Source organism: Ailuropoda melanoleuca, chromosome 12, assembly GCF_002007445.2.
Source record: "Ailuropoda melanoleuca isolate Jingjing chromosome 12, ASM200744v2, whole genome shotgun sequence".
Lineage (NCBI taxonomy): Eukaryota > Metazoa > Chordata > Mammalia > Carnivora > Ursidae > Ailuropoda > Ailuropoda melanoleuca.
In genome coordinates, this window is record NC_048229.1 from 8,194,308 (window position 1) to 8,215,295 (window position 20,988).

Here is a 20,988-nt window from a genome sequence, read left to right on the forward strand (position 1 = left end):
TAAGGGGAGCTCACTCGTCACCCAGTGACACATGAGACCCAAAAAGGCATTCAAGGTTAAAGAGACAGGCAGCTGGGTCATAGGGAGAGATGCTGCACGCTTTCGGCAACACTTGGGCGTTAGGCACTTGTGCTTGTCAATTTTGAGAAAGAAAACGGCAGAGAGGAGACTGTCACAATTCTCTAACGTGATCAGGGTCCCACCCCAGGGCATTTGCACCTGCACTTCCCTCTCCCTGGAGTGTTTTTCCATCAGACATTTGCAAGTCTCCATCCCTCACCTTCCTCCGATCTTTGCTCAAATATCATCTCCTCAGTAAGACCTCCCTACCACCCTGTTTAAAATAGCCACTCACCCTCTGCCCTCCAGAACCCCTTCTCCGCTTTGTTTTTCTGCAGAGCACTTCTCACTTCCTGACATACTGTGTAATTCACTTATTTATTTTGTTCAGTGTCAGTGAACAGTCAGCTCAGGAAAGCAGGGTCCTTTTCAGTTTTCCTCACTACTCTCTCCCTGGCTCCTAGCTCATGACAGGCACACACCAGCTGCTCAATGAATACTTGTTGATTGAAGAAATAACATCTTTCACTTACTGAGCACTTGCTATGTGCCAGGCACCATGTACACGTGTCTCATGCTCATAGTTAATTTTCCAGACACCCTGTGGGGTAGAGGCCACCTCAATCTCTGTGTCCCCAGCATTCATCCTCCCCCCAACCGTGTGCCAGGCACTGTGCTAGTGTGTGGGGGACTGCTGCCCGGTGACAAACCCCCTGTCATGACACTATGAGTAAGGAGTAGATGGACAAAGATAAAGAAATGCATAACCCAGATAATTTCAGGTAGTAACACATCTTACACAGGAATGAGAGAGTTGTGGAAGTCACGGGCGGGAGCTGCCTCCTGTGGGCTCAGGGGTCCTCTCTGAGCAGAGACTGGGAGAGAACGCTCCTAGCATCAGGGACAGCAAAAGCCTCAGAGGGTGAATTGGCTTCTTTGAAGGGCAGAAGGACCTGTGTGGCTGGAGCTGAGTGAGGGAGGGAGTCCCGGGTACAAGTTGAAGCTAGCAAGGCAGGTGGGGCAGATCACAGTCTTGGGATTTCATTCCAGACACAAGGGGAGTCATAGGGGAGTTCAGAGCAGGAGACCCTTTTTCTAACCAGTCCTGGGGGCTGCTAGTGCCCCAGAACATACTGATTTGGGAGCAAGACCATCAAGTACCATGGTGGAAGGAGATCCTATCAAGCAAATCAATCCACAAATATGTTCTCAGTTGCTCTGATGTTCTGGAACCTTACATGGATGTTGCCGGGAGAAAACCAACAAGATCCCTGGCTCCCAGGAATGAACAAACTAGTTAATAAAGGAGAAAGGCAGACTTTGCCCTCCTGGCCTGAGAGGGGGTTGTTAGAATGTCTCCTTTAGACCTGAGAAGGTTTGAGGCAGGAGAGTGGAGTGATTTAGCCCTCAGGCTGGGAAGTCAGATAAAATTGCACTTGAACCTGAGCTCTGTGTGACCTTGGCGAAGTGGCTTCACCTCTCTCAGCACATAAAGTGGGAATGATAAAAAGACCTTCCTTATGAGGCTTTTGGCAGGGTGAAAGGAGATGAGGCCCAGGCAGGCATCACTCACTTCCCCTCTCAGGTGAAGACAAAATTCAATTTTGAGAGCACAAACCCAGGAACCATTTATTGCCGTGACAAAAAAGATGTAAATTTTTCTCCTCTTTCCAGTCACACATGGGTCAGAGTTATCCAGGAGCATCTTCCGACAGAATCTTTAGTAACAAAAGGTTTGTTTTTCTGTGTGTGCACAGGTGTGGGGGCACACACGCACGCACACACGCACACATGCACAGACACACACATGCACAAAGACATATCCACGTATTTGTGCACATACACGGAGCACATAATATGCACGCACACTCACACGCACAGTAGTGCAAGCACCCATGCACACTCACACGNACACGCACACACGCACACATGCACAGACACACACATGCACAAAGACATATCCACGTATTTGTGCGCATACACGGAGCACATAATATGCACGCACACTCACACGCACAGTAGTGCAAGCACCCATGCACACTCACACGCCCATGCATGTGCACACAGATCAGTCAAGAAGAGCTTTTCTGTCCCAGGTTCTCTGACAACACCACAATAAATGTTTCCCTAGCTAATGGATTTTCGTTAAAACACTTGTGTGAGCAGTCAGTAGCTATAAATGGCCAAGCAGCATGGTTGTTGCAGCCGCAGTGGATGTGCAGAATGCGTGGTGGGGGATGGGGAGCCCCTGGGTCAGGGGTTCGGATGAGCTCAGGCCCTCCAGGGGCAGGTGGGTGTATAAGTGTGCCCCTGAAGAGCACCCATACAGCTAGTCCCCCTGAGGACTATTTTATTCACCTGGATCTTTGGGACGGGTTACTGGGGGAGAGTTCTGGCTCAGTAGCTAGAGGTGCAGGGTCTCAAACAGGGCACTAAACCTTCTGGGGCCTCAGTTTCCTCATCTGGAAAATGGAGACCATAATAGTGCATAATCCCATAAGGCTACTGGGGGGGAGTGAGTGAGATTATGTGTGTCAGGCGGATTCTGGGAACATGGCGGCCTGAATAGCATGGAGCCCCATGGCTGCTGGGACTTAGGGCCCATAGGATGTGTGTCAGTTGAGAGAACTGGAGACTCTGGGGTACTCCCTTTGCCAGTGGGTTGGGTCACCACTGAGGAGCCCCCTAGAGCCCTGGGACAAGGTCCTAGGAGTGGAGAATCCGGGAAGACTTGGGGTTTGGGTCCATGTAGACTTTCATGGGTTTTAGCATCAACCTCAAGAGTGCATTAGAGAGAGTGGGTGGGCTGGAGCCTCTCTGTCCTCAAGGCTGGGGTGGCTGTATCTTACCTACGAGCCGTAGGCTTACACGACCCAAGACCCTCCTCGAGACCCTCCACCTTTCTACTGCCTGTGGGATTCCTACTGCTGAGAAGTGTCCCCCGACGACACAAATCCCTTGGAGCCAAAAAGAAAAATAACCGCAACTTCTAAAACAACCGGAAAACAAACCCAGTGTGTTAGTTTCCTATCGCTGCTATAAAAAAATATTATCATAAATCTGGTGGCTTGAAATAGCACCAGTTTACTGCCTCACCGTTCTGAAGGTCAGACATGGAAACTGGGTTGGCAGTTTTTGGCTGCATCCTCCTGGAGGTTCCAGTGGAAAATCCTTTCCTTGCCTTTTCTGGAGCCTGTCCACATTGCGTGGCTCATTCGGTGGCTTCATCACTCCTGTCTCTGATCCTCCTGCCTGTCTCCCGTATTCTAAGGATCCCCCGTGACTATATTGGGTCCACCTGGATAATCCAAGATACTTCCCTGATTGCCAGATCCATAACCACATCTGCAAAAGCCATGTAAGCTAACGTATTCAAGGGTTCCGAAGATTGGAATGTGGACATCTTTGGGGAACTTGAAGGCTGCCTACGTCCCACATCTAGAGAAACAGAGCAGCTGGAGAAAACAGATCAGCCACTGAGTAATATTAATTACAACAATAAAACTTAAGTTAAAATTCATGGAACTATACACCAGAAAAAGGTCAATTTTATTGAATGGTAATTTAAAAAAAAATTACCCATTGACAATTTTAAAAGAAGAGGTGAGGAGGGGGGGAAAATGTACGTAGTGGTTATAGATGTACTCTGTTTTAAGCAAGAATGATTTTGATCCCGAATTCAATATCGATTACATAAATATTTATTGAAGCCTTACTGTGTGCCGGGCCCTGTAAGGCCTGATGTATATCAGTCAAGCTTCGTTCAAGTAAGCAGAGACACATACGTAATAAATCTGAGAAGAGTGGGTAGTTATGTTCAACTGTAATATGGCACAATATTCTCTTTTAAAAATGGAGCAGTGGATTAATTTGATTATTTTTTAAAAAACCGAGTATGTGGTTTACTCCATAAAACTAAGACAAAACAAAACACCTAGGGAAATTCAGGTGAATCTCTAAGGTGACTTCCCTGGAGCTTTAAGATCTGATTTCTAAGCTAAACATTAAGTCGATGAATTGCAAAAAATGGATGGTCCCTACTGCGATCCAAATACTGGCCTAGAAATGATGTGCAGGGAGCATCTTGGGCCAAAATAACTAAGGTACAAAAAATCAGCATTCCAGGAGGAGAGGCTGAAAGTATGTAACTGAGACAAGAAAATTTTCTCCCACTGAGGAGAGAGCCAAATCGGTAGCTTGAAAGGACCCCCAGGCTCCATGGTGAATGATGTGGAAAAAAACACACACCAAGGTATATCCTGGTGAAATGCACAAACTCTCAAGATTAAGAGAAAATCTGACTAAGTCTGACTGGCATCAGACTTTTTCCTTGGCAATGCTGGAAGCAGGACATCAGAGAGCAGACAGCCTGTGGACCCCAGGTCCCACAGGGTCTTGGTCATCGATCCGATTGAGGACAGGAAGAATATTTGCCTTTGATTTTCCTCAAGGTGGCCTGGTGTGGTGGCTCCGGGTTTTGGAATTGGATAAACCAAGGTTTGAGTCCAGGCCGGCTTGCCTGTTTGATCTTCTGAAGTTTCTTCTGAGTCTCAGTTTCCCCATCTGTAAAATGGGAATAATTATAACACTGACCTCATAGGGTTTTCATGAGGCTTAAATCAGATAGCCCATTGTGAACACTCCATAAATGTTAGCTGCTGTGATTGTTTTGGGGTGCTTGACTGTTAGACCCCCCATTGGGGCCAGGAAGTTAGTTTCCAACCTTTTCCCAGGCCTAGGGGACAGGAATCTTTGAAAGGGAGACAGTCTTTTTTTCCATTCACCATTTGAAGCCACGCCATGGCGCATCATGGAGGGTCTCAGGGTCAATGTCTCCATTTGAGCTTGGATTTAATGCCTTTGCCTGGTTGACTGTGTTTTCAGTGGGTAGAAGGGAGGCTTGGAATGAGGGAGACAGGTAAGGAACACTTGAATTCCTCTAAGGCTTTGATTCCCACTTTGCTAATCACTGCTCCTGATCTACTTCTTTTTTTTTTTTTAGGGTTTTATTTTTTTTATTTATTTGAGAGAGAGAGAGAGAGCACGAGCAGGGGGAGGGACAGAGGGAGATGCAGAGGGGCAGAAGGAGAAGCAAGCAGACCTCTGCTGAGCAGGGAGCTGAAGCGGGGCTCTCCTGATGGTCTTCTAAAGTAAACATTAACATTTTAAATTTCGAAACGATGCACAGTCAAATAGGCAAAATGCATCTGTGGAGTTCCTAGGTTTAGCAAAAACATATAGAATGCCCCGTTAAATCAGAATTTGGGATAAACAACAAGTAATTGGGGGCTCGAGGGGTGCTGGGGATGTTCTGTATCTTGACCTGGGTGCTGGTTCCACAGATGTACTAAGTCTGGGAAGATTTCTGTAGCTGGACTTCTATGTCGGTGCCCTCCTCTGTGTCCGTGTTACATGTCCATCAAAAGGTAAATCAATGCTATGTGAATGAGTGCATTCTTAATATAAAACAAGTTGAAATACTACAGAAATATATTGACTAAAAAGCTTCCTTTCTGTAGTTGCAGCAAATCCTCCCAGGAGGGAGTGTCTTTGTGTGTTTGGTGTAAAGTCTTGCAGACTATATGTTTCTGTTTTCGTTTTGTGGTTTTATAAGTTTTTATTTTATTTTAATTCCAGTGTAGTTAACATACAGTGTTCTATTAGTTTCAGGAGTAGAATATGGTGATTTAACGCTTCCGTGTATTACTCAGTGTTCATCCTGATAGTGCACCTCCCCTCTGGTAACCACCAGTTTGCTCTCTATACATAGTTAAGAGTCTTTTTTGGTTTGTCTCTTTTTCCCCCCCTTTGTTCATTTGTTTTGTTTCTTAAATTCCACATATGAGTGAAATCATGTGGGATTTGCCTTTCTCTGACTGGTTTATTTCGCTTAGCATAATACTCTCTAGATCCATCTGTGTTGCTACAAATGGCAAGATTTCGTTCTTTTTTATGGCTGCATAATATTCCAGTGCATATATGTATATACACATATATGTATACCACATCTTCCTTATCTATTCATTTATCAGTGCACACTTAGGTTGCTTCCATAATTTGGCTCTTGTTCATAATGCTGCAATAAAACTTAAGGGTGCATGTATCCCTTCAAATTAGCGTTTTTGTATTCTTTGGGTAAATACCCAGTAGTGCAGTTGATTACTAGATCACAGGGCAGGTCTATTTTTAATTTTTTGAGGCACCTCCATACTGTCCTCCACAGTGGTTGGACCAGTTTGCATTCCCACCCACACTGCATGAGGGTTCCTTTTTTTCCACAGCCTCACCTTGTTTGTTACGTTTTCCAGACTATATTTTTAATTGTTTGCTTTTTTAACTTGAGCAGCACCTGTGGGAAAGTGCACATCTCTTAAGTGCCCAGGGCAATGAGTTTGTGCCTGTGTCCACACTGTGTTACCACCCAAGTCAAGACAGAACATTCCAGCTCCCAAAACTTTCCCTGGGGCCCATCAACAAGCCCCCCAAAGTAACCTTTTCTTTTTTTTTTTGTTAACCTCTAGCACCGTAGATTTGTTTTGCCATTGTAGAACTTCATAAAATCCCTTCTAGACTTGCTTGAAATAAAATTTTCACTTTAGAATTCGCAGAAAAGTTGCCACGTTCCCATATACCCCTCACTCAGTTTCTCCTAATGTTAATATCTTACGTTACCCTGGGACATTGGTACATTACTATTAACCGAACTTCAGAGTTTATCCGGATTTCTCTGATTTTTTCCACCGCTGTCCTTGTTTCCGTCCCAGGATACCGTATTGCATTTCCCAACTCTTTCTCTCTCATTTGCATATACAAATATACATTTTTTTACATTGATATCATACCACACATATACATAACGTACAAATACACTTTTTCACACAAAAGGTAACACACACACACACACACACACACACACACACGCCACCTGGGCCTTTCCACTCCAGGACACACCTTGGAGACCTTAAAAGGAGTCCCGGCCCTCACCTCACTAAGGAGATGGGATGCATATCTTCCCCTCTGTGGCCCATCGAGAGGCTGGTGGCAGAGCCAGGCCATGCACCCGGCATACTTAATACATGCTCTTTAGAACAACAGCTGAGCAGGTGTGCCAAGAACAAAACAAAGAAAAACTCTACAAACTTTTTTTGGAAGGGATTAGATATATTTTTAAAAAGGATTAAAATAGTCATCGTGGGGGAAAATCAGAACATTGTGGGATGTTCTTAGCTAGTTTGACCATTACACACTGTTTTTATCTTTCATTTTATATGAGGCCGTGGGAGTCAGCGTCTTTTCTGTTTTTAGGTATTTTAGAAGTTTTAATCCAGCCCCAGCTGGGGGCATTTTAAAATTAATTTCTTTCGTAGGGTGCTTTTCCCTCTCTAGCTCCTGGATTTCAGATCCGAGCCATTATGCCCCACCTTGTAAGGTAAACAGGAAAGCCTTCTCCATATGGTTGTTTTATAAAATTCTTTGGCAAATCAAATGAGTTCATATATTAGTATCAGTGACTTAAGGAGTTAATCTAGTAACACATTGAAATTTAGGACAGAGCCTGGCACAGAAAAATGCCAGATATGCACTCGCTATGATACCACTGGAAGTAACTGGCTTAGCAGGTCAACTTGCCTTGGGACGTCATGCCCCTTTAAGGGGGGTGGTGAAGTCAGTCATCTCCTGATAGAACAAAGGCATACCAGGCCCTGCCAGCCCAAAGCCTGGTGGCTGATAGACTCTGTCATCAAGTGATAGCGCCTATCTCCCTATGTCAGGGCCCCCAGGCGTCAGTGGGAGCCACCAAGTGGGGAAGGCAGCTTCTCCAGCAAGTCAGACGTGGGTGGACCAGGCCTTGTGCCCAGTAGAGACGGGTCAGCCACGTTAATGGGACCCTCGCTGTGTGCAGAGTGCAGTTTGGGCAAGCATCATCAGCTCTGCCTGCCTCGGTTTCCTCATCTGTGAAGTGGGGATAATAATGCTCCTTACATTAACAATCTTAGGAGGTTTGAATGAGTATGAGTGTAGTTTGCTGATACTTGGAAAGTGCTGGGACACTGCTGGGCACACAGGGAGTGTTCAGGAACTGTCAACTCTTATTCTTGCCTGTCATGTGGGTCCAGGGAGATGGGAGTCAAAGAAATAACATGGTCAAATACGACTTCATTTTTTCTCCTTTTCCTCTCCCAAACCCTTTTTCTATTAACGACTTTACTGCTCTTTTAGGCACTCAGACCAAAATCCTCAGCCATCTTGATTCTGCCCCGTTGGTGACAAAATCCATCTATTTGGCTTCTAGAATGCCTTTTTTTTTTTTTGAGATTTATTTATTTTAGAGCTTGTGTGCATGAGCAGGGGGAGGGGCAGAGGGAGAGAGAGAGACGCAGACTCCCGCTGAGCCACCCAGGTACCCCACCTCTAGAATGTCTTGCAAATCCACTTCCCCCAGTCCTGTCCCAGGTCTGGCCTACGGTAACAGATCTCAGTTGGTTTGGGGCCTGTCCTCTTATGACTTTCTACCCCTATCTTTCACATACCCCCACTCTAAATACTTTCCTTCATGCCTCACTCTGATGATGACCCACACATGTTCCACAACCCTCAATGGCTCCCCACTATGTCGGGAAGAAATCTCCCCTCCTTGGCTCAATAGTTAAGCTCTTTTACCACTTGACCCTGACCTATGAGAATGGTGCAATGATCAAATCTGAGTTCCAGTCCAGCTCCTCCACTTCCTTAACTCTGGGGGCCCTGAACAAATGACTTAACCACCCTAAACCTCAGATTCCTTACTTGATAAACAGGGGAAACAGTGGTGCTGACCTCAGAAGATTGTTTTTAAAGTAAAACTAGAAAATTGTGATACTAATGATAGCAGCTAGCATTTATTATGTGCTTACTCTGTGCCGGGCTCTGTTCCAAGTGCCGTCCACATGGCAGCTCCTGCCGTGTGTGTGAGCAGCTTTGCATAATGCTGGGCACAGAGTACATGCATCCTGTGTGCACATACACATGCGCCTGTGTGTATGTGGTTATTATGGTTCACCTTTCCAGACTCACTTCCTACTCCAGCACCCTCCCCCCACTAGGCCCCAAATGCAGAGCTCTTGTGGGAAGATGCTCCAGGCACCTGGAGAATATGCTCATTTTTGAGTTGCTCCTCCTTTCTTGATAGATTCGTGGCGGAGAAAGGACACAGCTGAGCTGGCTGAGTACAGCAGGCGTGTGTTGGCTCCTGGAGGGGATATTAAGTCTGGTGGTGGATCCTTAGGGGTAGGCAGTAAAGACTGGGGATGGTAGGCCTGCCCCCACCATAGCTGCCACCCAACCATTGCCCCTTGAGCTTGCCAATCTGAGGTCCCCAGTGAAACCGGACTCTCACTTATCTAGAGCTTCCTGTGTGACAGGCATCATGCTCGGTGCTCTACCCATCATCTTAGTTCATCTTCAAACAACACTGTGAGCTACTAATACTAGACTCATTTTCCAGATGAGGAAACAGGCGCAGAGAAGAGCCGTGAGTCTGGAGGGCCCCACTGCCAGTGCCTGCTGGATGTTAACCCAGAACATCAGACTCTACCCCTGAGCCTTTTCCCACCCTGATGTTCTGATTTTAGGGCTTGGGAATCCAGGCCCCAGCTCTCACTGCTCACAAGGAGCCCAGAGGTTGGATCCCGCCCCAGGCAGCCAGACAACCCCTTGGTGGCTTTTTCTCTCCTGGTATTTTTAGCTCTTGGTCATCTGCCTTGCCTGTGTGGGGGACAGAGGCACCCAGACAATTCCATTTTTACTGGTGCCCTTCAGATGCCCGCCTGCCCACACCCACCCGCCCCACGGGCTCAGCTGTCTTAGTGGCGTGCCTGGCGTTCCAGGGCCATTGTTCCTCTTGGTGAGGCCCAGATTCCAGCAGCAGCTGCTGCCCCAGCCTTCCCCCACCAGCTTTTCCGCACCCTTCTCTGCCTGCCTGTCAGAGCCCCTTTGCTGAGGCCGTGGCATCGTGACAGCCAAACCTGTCACCGTTGCCCTGCTCTGGAGCTATATAAAGGTCGTGCTCCTGGCTCATTAGTCATCCGACCTGAGGTGCTCAGGTGAAGGACCTTTCAGCATGCTTCAGTTAACACACAGCTTTGCAGGGCCAGGGCCCCTGTCCCTTCCCAGCACAGACATGGGTATTCACAGGGCTTTGGTTCTGGAGAAGGATTCTCAGCCTCAGCTCTAGTGACATTTGGGGCCAGATCATTCTTTATTACGGGCAAGGAGGCTGTCCTGGGCATCGTAGAACACAAAACAGTATCCCTGACCTTCACCCAGTAGAGGCTAGTACGCCGGGAGCAACACACACCCCCACCTTGGGACAACCAAGTATCTCCAGACACCGGCCACTGTTGCCTTAGAGGGGAAATTATCCTGGGTTGAGAACCACTGACCTAGAGAATTATTACTAGGATGATGAGAGGGGTTCCCTGCCAGTAGAGAGTTTGAGGGCGGTTTAGGGGTGCTGATGTCCACTGACCATCCTTTTCCTTTCCTCCTGGTGTCTCCTGGTCTAACCATAGGGAGAAGGGAAATTTGGAGTCAGGTCTGGGATAGAATGCTCCCTCTGCCNGCTCCCTTTGCCACTTGTTAGCTGGGTGAGGGAGGACAAGTGGCTTTTCCTCGTAGAACCTCTCTTTTCTCATCTGTGAAATGGGTTGGGTAAGAATACTGACCCCGTGGGGGTGCTGTGAGGCTGCATTGAGATCATGGTGAACAAAATGCAACTTTGTTTTTGCCTTCCTATTTCCCAGAGTAATCTAGCCTGCCCTTAGGTGAAAAGGCAAGACTTTTCTGCTCATGGCTTTTCTGCTCACTCTTAGGTGAAGGACTGCCCTATGGTCATTTAATCCCTAGCACAGTCTTACTTCAGTATTTAGAAGGTTCAGCCCCAAATGGGAGTCCAGCTCAAAATTTCTCCCTTGATTTCATGTCCAGTCTCCTGTCCTCCCTCAGCTCAGGCCTGCAGAGAGTGCACAGCTGTCCTGATCAAATCTCTGCAACCACCCATCTGGATGACTCCAAAACCTTCCCCAAGTATCTCCCTGCTTTCAGCTTTTGACCCTCTGCAGACTGTTGCCGCATGGCAGCCAGAGGGACCTATTCAAAGCTGGTTGTCACCACCCATACTTTCAAGTGACCACCCACGCTCTTAAGATAAAGACTCTTCCATCCATCTGGACCCTTCTTCCCTCCTCTCTTTATCTAGATCACGGTTTCTCAATGTCACCATGCATGGCCCTAGAACTTTCTTTCAGGTCTCTGAGGGTCCCTACAAAGGAGGAATAGCAAATGCATCACCACTGCCTCATTCAGTGTCCATGGCAGACATTGCTAGCCAATCACAGCACTCTCTCTGATTGAGCCAGGATGGTCATGCTAAATTGGAGTTGGCAGGCGAGATGAGCTGACATCTTTGACCTCTCCATCATGGTTGGAGGCAGGGGATAAAGAGTGAGGTCCTCAGCACTATTGACATTTGGGCCAGGTAATTCTTTGTTGTAGGGAGCTGACTTGTGCATTGGAAGATGTTGAGTAGCATCTCTGGCCTTTTCCCACTAGATGCCACCCAGTTATGACAGTCCAAGATGTCTTCAGACATTGCCACCTGTCCCCTGGGGGGCAAAATTGCCCCCATTAGAGAACCATAGGTCTTCTCGTGGCTTTTCTGCTCGCTCTTAGGTAAGAGAGTGCTCAGGCCTTTCCCATGCAAGTTCTGGACTCACTCTGAAACCATCCTCAGTCCCTTTTTAATTCGGTTTCATGGAACAAGTGTGTAACAATCACCTATGATATGCCAGGATGAAGGGCCCTGGGAAGATGAATGAATCCTGGCCTCTGTTCTGGAAGGTTCTAGAGAAAGAGACAGACTAGCAAAACGATAAGGCAGCATGCTGTGAATACTGCAATGAGTGACTACTGACATGGTGCCAGGCACTGTGTTGGGCGCTGGGGGAAAATGGTGAGCCAGATAAGCGCAGTGTCTGCCCTGTGGAGTCACAGTCCAAGCAGAGAGTCAGATGCTCATCAAATAATCAGACAAATAAATGTGAAATGCAACTGTGCTAGGTGAGGGAGAAAGGTGCCTGGTGCTAGAGACTTTTATCTGGGGAAATGGGTAAGAACGAATAAATTAACTAGACCATCAAAGATGTCAGCTCATCTCCCCTGCCAACTCCAATTTAGCATGGCCATCCTGGCTCAGTAAGAGAGAGTGCTGTGATTGATTAGCAATGTCTGCCATGGATGCTGGATGAGAGGGTGGTGGCGCATGCCACGTGCCATGTGTTTGCTATTCCTCTTTTGTAGGTATCCTCTGAGACCCGAGACAGAAAAAGAAAATTCTAGGGCTATGTGTGTTGAGGAGAACAGGAGATAATTTGGGGTTGGGACTCGTAGTGGAGCCATTGTATTTCCCCAGGAAAAGCCAGACAGAAAAGCTAGGTTTGCCCTGTTCTTCTAGGTGACTTTGGACAAGGGAACAGGAGCCTGAGGGATTAAGGGGGAGTACATGCTAATATTTCTGTATCCCAGCCAGGGTCCAGTGCATTTTACAAAGGACAAAAATAGACAGGAGAGACGAGAAAGACAAAGAGGGACAGATCACAGAATCTGCTGTGGAATGAAGGTGTGAGGCCAACTAGGGCCTCTGAGGTGAGTCATGGTCTTACAAGGGGAACAGGCCCCAGGGAAGGGAAAATTTCTGCCTGGTAGATTGCCCAGAGACTGTCCTCAGGGTGAACAAGTGAGTATTAATCCAAATGGGGAGAAACAGCTCTGATCTTAATTCTGAACGTAGAGCTGGGACCCCTGGATCAGTGAGGAATACTTTGGGCTGCAGGTGACAGAAGACCATTAGCAGCCGCTTAAACCAATGGGGGTTATTTTTCTCTTATAAAAAGGAGTTTGGGAATAGGGAGTTCCATGGTTGTGGTAGCTGGACACCGTCAGAGATCCTGGTGGTGTTTCTGTGATTCTATTGACTTTCCCTTCACACTACCAAGATAGCGGCCACAGATCCAAGTAGCCTATTTCAAGGAGGGAAATATCTTTTCCAGAAGCTCCCAGGACACTCTCCATATATTTCATTGGCCAAAACAAGGTGAGGTGCCCATGTCTACACCAAGCCTGGCCTGCTTTCTTTGAGATCAAAGGCACTTTGGTCAAATCCTGAACATAGATGGAGTTCTGTTAGCCAGAAAAAAGGTAACAGATAGATTTGGGGTAGGCACCGCTCACCCTAATGCCTACAAAATAGCTGAAGTAATTTTTCCCAGAAATATGTAGTGGAATATAAGATGTTTTGTAACCAGAAGTTTCTCTAGCCAAAGAGTCTAGTTGACTACTTGTCAGGCACTGTATTAGTTGCCTTATTTCTATTATCTCATTAAATCCTTAATAATAAGTCTATAGGACAAAGGATGTGGAAACTAAAGAAGAGGGCGGAGCCAGCACTCGAACCCAGGATTCTGATTCTAAATGCTAAACTATATCCCGCAGGGCAAACATTTACTAAAACAGGCATGGGGGATGCTTTGCCAAGGCTGAAAGCCTGGAAATTTTCTCCACCAAGACTGCCTCTGGCTACTAGGAGAAGAATTCAGATTTAAATATCCTGTTCTCCTGCGGACCTCCCCAAACCAGTCCACCTCTGCTTCTCTTTTTCACCACATCCTGTTCTTCCCTTGCAGACCCCTTACTACAGTGTTAAATTAGACACTGTGACTTATTTATGGGATAAGCATCTGTTTCCCCCTAGAATATCAACGCCATGGAGGCTGAGATGTTTGTCTTTTTCTCTGCTCTAGTCCCAGCACCTGGCACCATGTCAGGCCCACAGTGACTGCCCCGTAAAAATGCCAAGTCAGTGAACAAATCTGGCCAATCCATTTCCTCTTCCATAACTGAACTTGCACATTCATTTATAAGTCTGGGTAAAAACTGGGTTTGAAATTCTCGTTTTGTGGGGTGGCTTGGATAAAAGAATACATGCTAAACACAAAACTGGAGAAAAACTCTGTACTTGAACTGACTCTAGAGAAACCAGAAGTTTAAAAAAAGATCACTGGAGGGGTGGCTTAGAATTACAGCTGATTTCCATCAAGGTNCTTGGATAAAAGAATACATGCTAAACACCAAAACTGGAGAAAAACTCTGTACTTGAACTGACTATAGAGAAACCAGAAGTTTAAAAAAAGATCACTGGAGGGGTGGCTTAGAATTACAGCTGATTTCCATCAAGGTCAGGCCAGGCCAAATTTTTCAACAGGAGAAATCCATCCACTGTGAGAGATGAACTAGACCTGAATTAGGACTCAGAGCCGAGGGAGTGGGCCCCAATTCCTTCTCAACCCCTCTTCCAGCCTGGAAAGTCCCCCACAGACTTATCTGGTGGCCCAGAGGAGAAACCCAGGGGCCTCCTCCACCTGGTTCCTCTCCAGATTCCCAGGTTTAATTATTAGAAATGCATCTAGACCATCAGCTGAGCCCTGCAGTTCTTCATGTTTCTCAGCAGGGGGCGGTGCGACTTTAGGGCTCAGCCCAGCTGAGTCGGCTCACGGGCAAATTCAGGGAGAAGGAATCTGGAAAGGTGAGAGCGACATCTTTTCTCCCACCTGTCCCTCGCTGGCTTCCCAGATCCATCTCATCCACACCACTTCTGAAAATCAGAAGGGCGAGGATGAAAGTTTTCCTAAAGGAAAACCATTTGGTTGTTTGTATTTCATTCATTTGTGCATTCATTCGTTTGTTCCTCCAGTATTTATTGAACTCCTACTATGCTCCAAGCCCTGTTTTAGGCTCTCAGAATCAACAGGGAACAAAATAGACAAAAATACCTGCGGTCCTGGACCTGACCTGGATAGGAAGAAAGGGGGGGGGAAGAGATCATAGGTGATGAACATAATAAATAATAAAATTACATATTAGGCTAGAAATTGTTATGTTCTTCTGTGGAATAAAAGAAGGAAATACCATGTAGTAAGAGCGAAGTGAGAGAGAGGTGTGTCTGTGTGATTTTAAATCAAGTGGTCAGGAAGGGTCCTGGAGAAAATGACATTTGAGCAAAGACTTGGAGGAAGTGGAGGATAGGTGACAGAGAATATTCCAGGCAGAGGGAACTGCTGGGGCCAAGGCCATGCTGGTGTTAGTTTATAGTTTTAAAAAGTGCAAAGTGATATCTACCTACTGTGGGAAAATTAGATGTTGAAAAAGAAAATTATCCCTTTTCTCATAAATAACTTGTTGGTGTATATTTTTGTGGTCTATTTTTAAGCACACGCACGTACAAATACACATATTTGTTCTTTTTTTTTTTTAACAAAATGGGGGACATTCCATTCATACAGTTTGTTTCATAGTCACTTGTTTGCTTAATAAGGTAACCAGAAGATCATTCCATGTCAATAAATATTGATCCACATATCAGCTGCAGAATGTCCCATTGTATGGATGCCCCATATTTTATTCATTCATTTCCCCCTGTAATGGGCATTTAGACTCTTTTCGGTCTTTCTTTAAAAATGGTGATGCAGCCACCATTCTTGTAACATTTTTACATTGTCCAAGTATCTAATTATTTCTTTAGGAAGCACTTTCACAAACTGCTGGCCTGAAGTTTGTGCACCCTTTGAAAGCTTTTATATGTGAGATCTATATGTTTGTCAAGAGGGCATTTGGGAGGGCTTCAGGGGGACCTTATGGTGGCCTGAAGACATACTCCTTGGTATGAAATTGGCTTTTTTGAAGAAACATAAATATCCTGCAGGAGGGTTTATCTCCAGGGGCTGGCCATATGGGTAATTTTTATTTTAACTTTCATCTTTACACATTTCTATATTAATTTTTTCTATATTGGGCATGGATTGCTTTTTATATTAATTTTTCTCACAAAAGCAATATTTGCTTCTTATAAAAACCAAACACAAGGGAAGTGTGGAAAGTAGAAAGGGAAGGGTCCTATCTCCACAGAAGTTGCCACAATTGATTGTGTGTGTCCAGCTTTTAGACAGGGTCCAGTCCCTGTCCACATTTCTGCTTTTACTGACACATCTGTCTCCCCTGTGCTCACTCTGCTCTAGCCACACTGGCCTTCTTGCTCGTCCTCAAGCACACCAAGCTATTTGGCCTCAGGGCCTTTGCATCAGCTGTTCTTGCTGCCTGGAGTCCTTCTCTCAGATCTTCACGTGGTTGGATCTTTGTCCTCTATGTGTCTGAGCCCAAATGACCCCTTCTGAGAGAAAGGGCCCCCCCCCAGCCCCCAGAGTAAAGAAGTCCTCCTCTGACTCACCACATTGTCTTGCTTACTTCCTTTTTAGCACATACGGCAATCTGAACGGATCTTGTTTTATTTATTTGCTTCCTTATTTTCTGTCTCCCCTGTTAGACTTGAAGTTCCCTATAGGCAAGGATTTTTGTCTGTCTTGTCTACCACTGTCCAGTGGCTGGCATGTAGAAGGTTCTCATTAAACATTTATGAATGCTGTTGCATGAATGGGCATACATAAACATGCTTATGCTTGAAAACTAAATGGAGAACTCTTAGAACTCAACAACAAAATGATAAATAACCCAATTTAAAAATGGGCCAAAGACTTGAATACACATGGCCAAGAAGCACATGAAAAGATACTCAACATCATTAGTCATTAGGGAAATGCAATCAAAACCATAATGAAATACCACTTTACACCCATTAGGATGGCTATTAAAAAAAAAGAACCCAGAAAAGAAAAAGTGTTGACAAGGATGTGGAGAACTTGAAACCCTTGCAAATTGCTAGTGGGGATGTAAAATGGTACAATTGCTGTGGAAAACAGTTTGGCATGTCCTCAAAAAGTTAAACAGAATTATTATATGACTCAGCAGTCCCATTCCTAGATGTAGACCCAAAAGAACTGAAAACAGATACTCGAACCAAATCTCGTACACAAACATTCGTAGGAGTACTATTCGCAAAAGCCAAAAGGTGGAAACAACCAAAATGTCCAGCAACTGAGAAATGGACAAAATGTGCTATACCCAGACAACGGAATATTGTTCAGCTTTAAAGAAGAAGAGAGTGCTGACAGCTGCTACAACATGGGTGAACCTTGAAAACATGATTCCCCGTGAGAGAAGCCAGACACAAAAGGTCACATACTGTACGATTCTCTTTATATGAAATGTCCAGAATAGGAAAAGCCACAGGGACAGAAGGCAGATTGGTGGTTGCCAGGGGCTGGGGGAGGGGACTCTTTACTGGGTATGGGATGGGTTGGGATGATGAAAATGTTTTGGAATTAGAGGCACATCATCGTGAATGTACTGAATGCTACTGAGTTTTTCACTTTAAAACAGTTAATTTTACGTTTTGTGAATTTTACCTCACTAAAAAAAGAAGAATACTGTCATAACAATAATCAATCAAATTAAGATCATGTTACATTAAAAAAATCACATGGGCTCATTTAAAACATGTCTTCTGTTCTCACTTTCTTCACTTAATATATCTTAGATATTGTTCTCTAAGGGGCTACTTTGGTCTTTGTAATGGCTGCAGAGATTTCCATTGTGCAGAAGTCTCGAGTTATTTATTTGATCCCTTGTGGATGGACAGCCGGGTGTTTGGCCATTATAAACAATGATGCACGGAGCATTTCCTCGAGGGCAGGATCAGACTGAGCAGGGCTGGGAGGGGAGACAGACTTCAGCAGCACCCCCTCTCTGCGTGCCTAGCACAGGGCTTCACTTTAGAGCTTGTTCAGGAAGGAGGAACAAAAGGAAGAAACAAGACAGAGGAAGATGTGAGATGGGAGATGGGGGGGTGAGGAGGAAGGAGAGAGAAGAACGTGGTCCCAGCGTGGGCGTGGGAGACAGGCAGCCTGGGCTTGAGCCCACTCTGTACTGCCTTCTGCTTGTGAGACCATGGGCAGCATACCTAGCCTCTTGGAGCCTCAGTGTCCCCATCTGTCAAACAGGTACAATCACAGTCCCCACCTCATGGCATTGTGAGGATTAAGTGAGCAATTTCTGCAAGTGTATGGTACAGGGCTGCGCAAGTACTAGGTTTTCAGGAAGTAGTGGCTAATATCCGTGTTGGTGTTATTTCTAGCATCGTTGCTATTTTACCTCCTCAATGAGTGTCTAGAGAGAAGGCCAGTGTGCCCATTTTACAGGTAAGGAAGTTGAAAGAAAAGGCCACCAGCCGGGTCACATAGTCCATAATGCACACGTGGCAAAGAACTCGTTCAGGGATGCACCACGTTCCCAGCCTCTCTCCGCTTTTCCCACAGCATCCTTCCTCACCTTGATGAGCTGCCCCAGATGTCCGGGATGGGAACTCCAAGCTTTCCTAGGGAGCCAACATCCGGTATCCAGAGAACAAAGAATCAGGCTGCTCAGAGAAGGCTGGCATCTGGAGGCATGGTTTGGCCATCTCTACTTAGGGCAGTTGTGTGCCACCAACTTGAGGCAGGCAGAGGCACGGAAAGCAGTGACGCACGTGCTCCATCAGGAGCCCAGTGCCTTGGACAGGCAAGGGAAGGGGCAGCAAATGAGACTGGGGGTCCTCAGGAACCTGACTTCACTGGCCCCAGATGCTTGAAGACTTGAGGAGGGTCAGTAAGTGAGCTGCGGGGACAGACCTGTGATCCGAGGCTCTCCTCCAAGGACACTCTCAGGCAAGACGACTTTGCCCAAGACAACTTTAGGGTCTGCCAAGACTTCAGCAGATGTTTCATGATGTGTTTTGAGATCCACAGATGAGAACAGCCGTGGGATTCATAGGAGTGTTTTCAGTTTCCAGCCAGAACCACATCTGTGCCTTTCTGTAGTTATAAAAAAAAAAAAAAGAAAGAAATAAAAAGAAAAAAGGTCTGCCTAAAATTTTCTGATAGAAGTCATATATGCTCGTAGCCAAATAAAGGTTAGAAAACGCAGATGAGTCTAAAGAAGAAGGAAAAAAAAAATGGTCTCAAGCTCCCCCAACCAGAAATGAGCATGGGTAACATTTCTTCTAGACTTTTAATGTATTCAGACGCATGCACTCTCCCGCCCCCATACTGTACATATTGCTTCTTAGTCTGCATTTTTTTACACTTAAAATATGTCATGAACACCTCTGCATGTCAATAAATATAGCAGAATGTATCCTTTTTAAAGGTTGCACTGTGGTCCACAGATGTGCCGGCATTTCTCTGCAAACCCCCTCTGCGTGGACCTCTAGGTTGATTCAAATTTTTGCTTGATTATAAGCCATTCTCTATCACTATCCTTGTATCTTATCTGACTACTTCTTTGGAATTAATTCCTAGTAGTGCGATTGTGGCGGTAATGGCACTTTCTAAAGAGATTTGATGCATGGAACCAAACTGCCTTCCAGAAAGATGCTAATTTACACACTCACCAGCTGTACATTATCCCACACCCTCACTAAAACCGCTTACTTGAGAGCTTGAATATATTTCCAAAGTGCTTTTTAGCCATTTTGATTTCCCCTCCTCTTCATCCTCATTCTTCTTGTATTGCATTGCAGGTTTCTGTCACTTTCCCACATTAAAAAAAAAAAAGCAATATATTACAGTTTTTTATTTTTTTGCAAATACATTGCAAATATTTTTCCAGTTTTCTGTGTCTTTATTTTATTTCACTTTTATTGTAAAATACTCATGTATAAAATATATCATGGTAACCATTTCTAAGAGGACGGTTCAGGGGCGTTATGTGCATGCAGAGGGCTGTGCAGCCACCGCCGCCATCCATCTCCAGAACTTTTTCATCCTCCCAAATTGAAACTTGGTACCCATTACACACCAACTCCCCATTCCTCCCATCCTTCAGCCCCTGGTAATTTCTATTCTTTCTGTCTCTCTGACTTTGAGTACTGTAGAAACCTCATATAAGTGGAATCATACAATATTTGTCCTTTTGTGACTGGATTATTTCACTTAGCATAATGTCTTCAGGGCTTATCCATGCTGTAGCATGGGTTAGAATGCCCTTCTTTATTATGGCTGGATAATATTCACCTGTATGGACAGACCACGTTTTGTTTATCCATTCAGGCATCCGTGAACTTTGTTGTCAGTAATGCTCATATGAACATAATGTAGAAACATCTGTCTGAATCCCTGCTTTCAGTTCTTTTGGGTATATGTCTGGAAGTGAATGTCCTTAACTTGTAACTTTGCCTCTTAACCTAATGACTTTTTTTTCATATGCAGAAGTTTTGAAGTATTCATCTATTAATCTTCTCTTATTGCTTTGGCTCTATACTATTTTTAAATACCTCTAGGTAAGGACTCTCTTTATTCATTCCTGTGTAACAAACTACCCCATAATTGAGGCACTTGAAAAAAACAATCATCATTTCTGTTGCTTATGAGTCAGCAATTTGGACAGGACCCAGTGGGGTTAGCTTAAGTTTGCTCCAAGGGGCTTCAGCAGAGGCAACTCGGGGCGGGGGGGGGGGGGGAGAGTCACTTCTAAGACAGCTCACTTATATGGCTGGCATCTTGGTGCCATTAGCTAGGCCCTCAGCCAGGGCACTAGACTGAGGATGGCAGTTCCTCTCCATGTGAACCTCTTCAAGGGCCACTTGGACTTCCTCACATCATGGCGGATGAGTTTCAAGAGGGAACATCCCAAGAGATCAAGTTGAAAGTGTATGGTATTTTTGGGACTTAGCTTCAGAAGTTCCACAGTGTCACTTTTGCTGTACTTCATTTGTCCAGGCAGTCATAAAGGCCAACCCAAGTTCAAGGGGATAGGACATAGATTCCACCTGTTGATGGAGGAGTTGCAACATGCTGCAAGAAGAGCACATGGAATGAGATATAGTGTTGCAGCCAGAGTCTTCCAAGTTTGCTCTCTGGCCACAATAATTCACATCCCTCTCATATGCAAAATACACCCCTTCAAGAT

General features: G+C 45.5%; 1 protein-coding gene across 3 annotated transcripts in view; it reads left to right on the top strand.

Moving 5' to 3' along the window:
• Positions 1 to 18,854, top strand: part of CCDC63 (coiled-coil domain containing 63) — a 61,169-nt gene extending 42,315 nt beyond the window's left edge. The window contains exon 12 of one of the 3 annotated variants that reach the window (XM_019800410.2): positions 18,360 to 18,854. In XM_019800410.2, the coding sequence (XP_019655969.1) occupies positions 18,360 to 18,670 (311 nt within the window). In that variant the 3' untranslated portion in view covers positions 18,671 to 18,854. Of the gene's footprint in view, positions 1 to 12,621; positions 12,665 to 18,359 lie in introns of those variants that run through there. The other 2 variants (XM_019800423.2, XM_019800417.2) reach the window with 2 other exon arrangements.
• Positions 18,855 to 20,988: the final 2,134 nt, after the last annotated feature.